Raw genomic sequence first — 4,512 nt, 5'->3', positions numbered from 1 at the left:
ATCTCCAGCAAGTTTTCTAATTTTTAAACATTCTTTACTGTTTTTCATTTCTTTGTCTTTTTACCTTACTTCCTGGGCAATGTCAACTTTATCTTTCAAATCTTATAATGCACTTGTATTTTTCAAATTTCCAAAAGCACTTGCTTTATATGTCTGTTTATTTTCGTTTCTCATTGCAGCCATGGCTGGTAGGAGACTGACTTCTGGCAAATGGAGGCATCTGGTCTTCTACTCTAGCAGGTAAGCAAAAGGGAGGGGTGGATGTGAGTGGAAGGGGTCATGTAGATGAGGTGGAAGGAAGGGCAGGTTTCATTTTCTCTGTGACATAAATGGTGAGGACATCTACTGAAATGAAGGAGAAGGTAATGGATGGAAAGGTTTGAGGAACATGGAAGGGCCAGTCAGAGCCGAGCTCCTCAGGCCTCAGCTGCTTCCTACGCAGCTCTGCGGCCTCCCATTGCGCCTGTCAGTCTTCCATGGCTCCAATCTACTCAACTGGGTAAGTTCTTGGTCATAGTGAAGACAGGCTCTTGGGCATCTCCACAATTGGTATTCCACAGGCCAGGGAAATAGCTCAATGGAATAAGCACTTGCTTGGCAAGTGCAAGGCCCTGAGTTCAATCCGCAGTTTGGCAAAAAAAAAAAAAAAAAAAAAAAAAAAAGTCAAAGATGAGTCCCCTTTCCACACTGCTCTCTGGAGTTTCCATTGTTTACAGTTCCAGTGTAGACAAGAATACTCAGTTATTTTTGTCCTTTTTTTCTTTTTGTTGTTGTTATTTTTATTTTTATTTTTTTTGGTACAGGGTCTCACTACACAGCTCAGACTCATAGTGATCCTCCTGTCTCAGCTTCCCTGGAACTGGGATCACAGGTGTGTGCCACCATGCCTGGTTTCAGGACCGGCATGGTGCACCTGGGATTCTAGGGCCAGGAAGGCATGTGGTACTGGGGATTGAACTCGTGCTTGCCAGGCAGGCGCTTAGACCGTGGAGCTATCTCCTCAGCACTTTATCCTTATTTCTTACCTTTAAAATAGTACAGTGATCTGATCCTCCAGGACTTCTAGCTAACAGCGGGGAGAACACTCCCCCCAGTGATGGGAGCACAGGCATTCCCTTAGAGTTTCCCGGGTGCTTTACCGTGGAAAGAGAACAGACTCCGGCTGTATATTACCCAGCTGCTCAACTTTATTTCTGCATCAATACATTGACAAATCACACCACATTTTGTTTGCAATTATTTCTCCCTCATGAATCGCTTTCACTTAAACCAGAGGATTCTCTTACAGAACATAAGTGTAAGCACACACACACACACACACACACACACTAGTACAAAAATGTAACCCCACCAAAGTGCATGTGAATGAAAGTGCAAACAGGTTTCATTTTCAAAGTCTGGGGCTAATCTCTGCTCAGAGAATTAGAAGAAATGAGAGAAATTAAACAGAAAGGTTGTCTTTATTCTCAGCTGGGACAGGACAGGAGTTGGGCGAGCCCACTGGGGCCAAAGTATAAGTAGTGCCTGTTGCTACAGAACAGGGCACAGGGCACCAGGAACTGCCACCCACTCCCTTCCCCTCCTGTGACCCCAGGCCAAGGTACAGAGAGCTCATGTGGGCAAGCAGTAGGGTGAAAGGCAGAAGGCCAACTGCTTCCTGCTTTTCTATGATTTGGTTTCTTTCCCACAGGTTTGACACTAGTGCAGAGGAGGTGGAGGCCTGAAAGTTCAGAGGCCTTTGGTCCAGCTGGCCTTCTCCGTGGGTGAGCATTAGGTGGCTGGCAGATCCACATGGCAGAGGTTGCCCAGCCCCTCTCCTGTGAAGCTGTGAGGTGCACAGCACTAGCTGGGGCCACCTGCTGCCTTCTCCTCACACACAGTCAGCAAGCAGCTCAGAGGCAGCTTAAGGGCAAGGAGCTGGTGAGTTCTGCTACAGTCAGAGTAAGAGACTTGCATGTGCTTGCTCTACTTCCGCCCAGGGGCAGCAATGTCATCTCTGTCAATCCAGCCACACCTTGCGGCCAGGCTTGCCCACCTGTCCTCCCAGGAAGGATGTGCTCAGAGCCACCTGAGGGCTGAAAGGGAAGGGACACCTGAAGCTCTGCAGAGGTTAGCTGGAGGCTCAATGGGTGTGTCCCAAAACCATTCACCCCACAGTAGAGGGCAGCCTCTATAGGGCTGTGGCAGGGAGTCAACAGAGCTTAGGGTTTCCTTTAAGGAAAAAAAAGCTTCATATTTTAACAATAGCCCTTGACGTGGTCCCAGCAATGAGCCCCGCATCTGCATGAGTTGCACACACACATACACACACATACACACACACATCCCATGACAGAGGGGGATGGGTCAGCGGAAAGGACCTCAGCTCCACAGCCTGCTGGCCCGTCTCAGCACCTGGGCGGGGCATGGGAGCTCGGTCCTTCACCTCCACATGGGGTTGGCTTATGGGGTGGCTCCGGCCCTTCTCACCTAAGCTGTGTGGAGGGTTGGCAGTGGCTCAGTGGAGGCTGGGTCCCCATGTGGATAGAGAGGTTGAAGTTGTGGAGCCCTGCAGGGACTCAGCTGGCAGTGCAAGACACATGAGGAGTGGCAAAAGGGCTTAGGAACACAGAGAATTCCAAGGTAGGAGAGTTGTAAGACACCTCCAGAGCAAGTGGTAAACATACAAGGGATGGATCAAATGTGATTTCATGTTGAGGGGGAAGTGCTAGACAGTGCCACATTTCCGTGGCAGGAGGCCTGGGGGGCAGAGGCCCTTTGCCCATAGGCAGTACCTTGGCTGAGACCCATGGATGTAGAGGACGTTTGCTCATCTTTTGGAGCCACCATGCTTCTGGAGGGAGCTGTCCTTTGGCCAGAGATTGTCTGACAGTCCCTTGAGCTGGCCTCCTGGCCTGGGCTACTTACCAGACCAGGCTTCCTCTTTCCTAGACCCATCAGAGAGAGCATGTGCAAGACTGCCAGCTATAAATCAGGACCCAACCACTTGCTCAAGCTGCTGGAACTAGGACCCAGTGGGGTCATTACCCACATACCCCATTGGGCATGTTCAAAGGCATCTTGGCTCTGAGTCTCCTGCACTACTGGGCAAAACAGACAAAGGCAGCTAGGTGCTCCCAGTGGGTCCCATGACAGCACGTATCTGTCCATCTGTCTGTCCTTCCTTCCTTTTCCCTCCTTCCCTCCCTTGATTTTCTTTCTCACTGGAGGTTGATCCACGGCTTTTGCATTGAACTACATCCCAGCCACACCCTCCCAGGGGTCTTGCTAATCATTAAATTGCCATACTGGACTTGAACTTTCAATCCTTCTGCCTCAGCCTCACAAAGGGCTGGGATTACAGCTATGTGCCACCACACCCAACTGTGATGACACGCTTTGAGGCGGCTCACATGTCTAGAGGGAAGAGCCATAGAGCCGGCTGGGCCATGGATGGAGGCACTGCCCAGGAAACTATAGGCCATAAAACCAGCAGGGAGAAAGGGAGGAGGCATTTTTTGCCTAAATGCCTGTGGCAGTGACACTTCTGGGTAGAAGGAAAAAAGCCAAGAAGAGAAAAATAACAGAGATGTGAAAAGGAACAAGAGCCTCAGGGTGGGGACTCTTGCTCTACCGGACTCTTCCTTACTGCTAAGGAAAACAGCCTTTGATCACAGCACTGTCTACAGGAGATGTGGGGTCCCTTAGACAGAGTACCTGCAAGCAGCTCCCGCAATGGTGCCCAGCTCAGTCATGTCCTCACCAGGACCCCTGAAGGCAAATGAGCCCCAGGACCCCGGCCAGTTCTTGACCTTCCCTAGGGCCCCTCTCCACCATTTAGGAAAGACCAGGCCTGGTCAGATACAGAGGATGGGGGTACAGAGGGGATATGAGGAGCTCCAGTCAGGAAGGAACCATCAGCTGGAGAGGGAGGTCCAGCAAGGACTGGAGGAGACCCAGCCCTGGCCAGTCACTTTAGGGTGTCATCAGTGTTTTTGAACATGAGAATGGCGTTATAGATCTTCAGGGCTGGGCCCAGCTTGACGCTCATGATCTTCACAATGTCCGCCTGTGTCAGCAAAAGGAAGGCCTCGCCGTCAATCATCTGAGGGGTTGGGAAGGGAGGTGGAAAGTGGAGAAGGTGTAAAGGGTCAAGGGGAAGGGGTAAAGGAAAGGTGAGGGTGTGCCCAGGGAGTAAGAAAAGGGGAGCAAGGTGTCATATGTGGGGGGAGGGAGGGAGGCATGAGGGGAAGAGGAAGGACACGGAGAAGGGAGAAAGGAGAAGAAAGGAGAAAAGGAAGACGGCAATGGGATGGAGAAGGACCGAAAGATAGCCACTGTGCTTCCCCAGGGTCACACACACGTACCCTTGCTTTTTCCTCTCTCTCTCTCTCTCTCTCTCTCTCTCTCTCTCTCTCTCTCTCTCTCTCTCTCTCTCTCTCTCTCTCAGAGGGTGGGCTAGCCCTTGGAAAAGAAGTAGGGGAGGAGTCTCAGGCAGGGTCAGCCTGGGGCAGGCCCCCAGGGAAGGAGCAG

General features: G+C 51.1%; 1 protein-coding gene and 1 long non-coding RNA gene across 2 annotated transcripts in view; one reads left to right on the top strand and one right to left on the bottom strand.

Annotated features, from left to right (window-relative positions):
- The window catches only part of LOC111816669, a 9,965-nt gene extending 5,837 nt beyond the window's left edge, over positions 1–4,128 (top strand). The window contains exon 3 of the long non-coding RNA XR_002821024.1: positions 4,118–4,128. This is a non-coding gene — a long non-coding RNA (uncharacterized LOC111816669). The remainder of the gene's footprint in view (positions 1–4,117) is intronic.
- Positions 3,551–4,512, bottom strand: part of L3mbtl1 (L3MBTL1, histone methyl-lysine binding protein) — a 24,145-nt gene continuing 23,183 nt past the window's right edge. The window contains exon 21 of the mRNA XM_023714848.1: positions 3,551–4,048. Within this exon, the coding sequence (XP_023570616.1) occupies positions 3,950–4,048 (99 nt within the window). The 3' untranslated portion in view covers positions 3,551–3,949. The remainder of the gene's footprint in view (positions 4,049–4,512) is intronic.

The sequence above is a fragment of the Octodon degus genome, unplaced genomic scaffold (assembly GCF_000260255.1).
Source record: "Octodon degus isolate 3935 unplaced genomic scaffold, OctDeg1.0 scaffold00037, whole genome shotgun sequence".
Classification (NCBI taxonomy): domain Eukaryota; kingdom Metazoa; phylum Chordata; class Mammalia; order Rodentia; family Octodontidae; genus Octodon; species Octodon degus.
The sequence above is the reverse complement of the archived record's forward strand: the minus strand, read 5'-3'. Positions and strand labels throughout refer to the sequence as shown.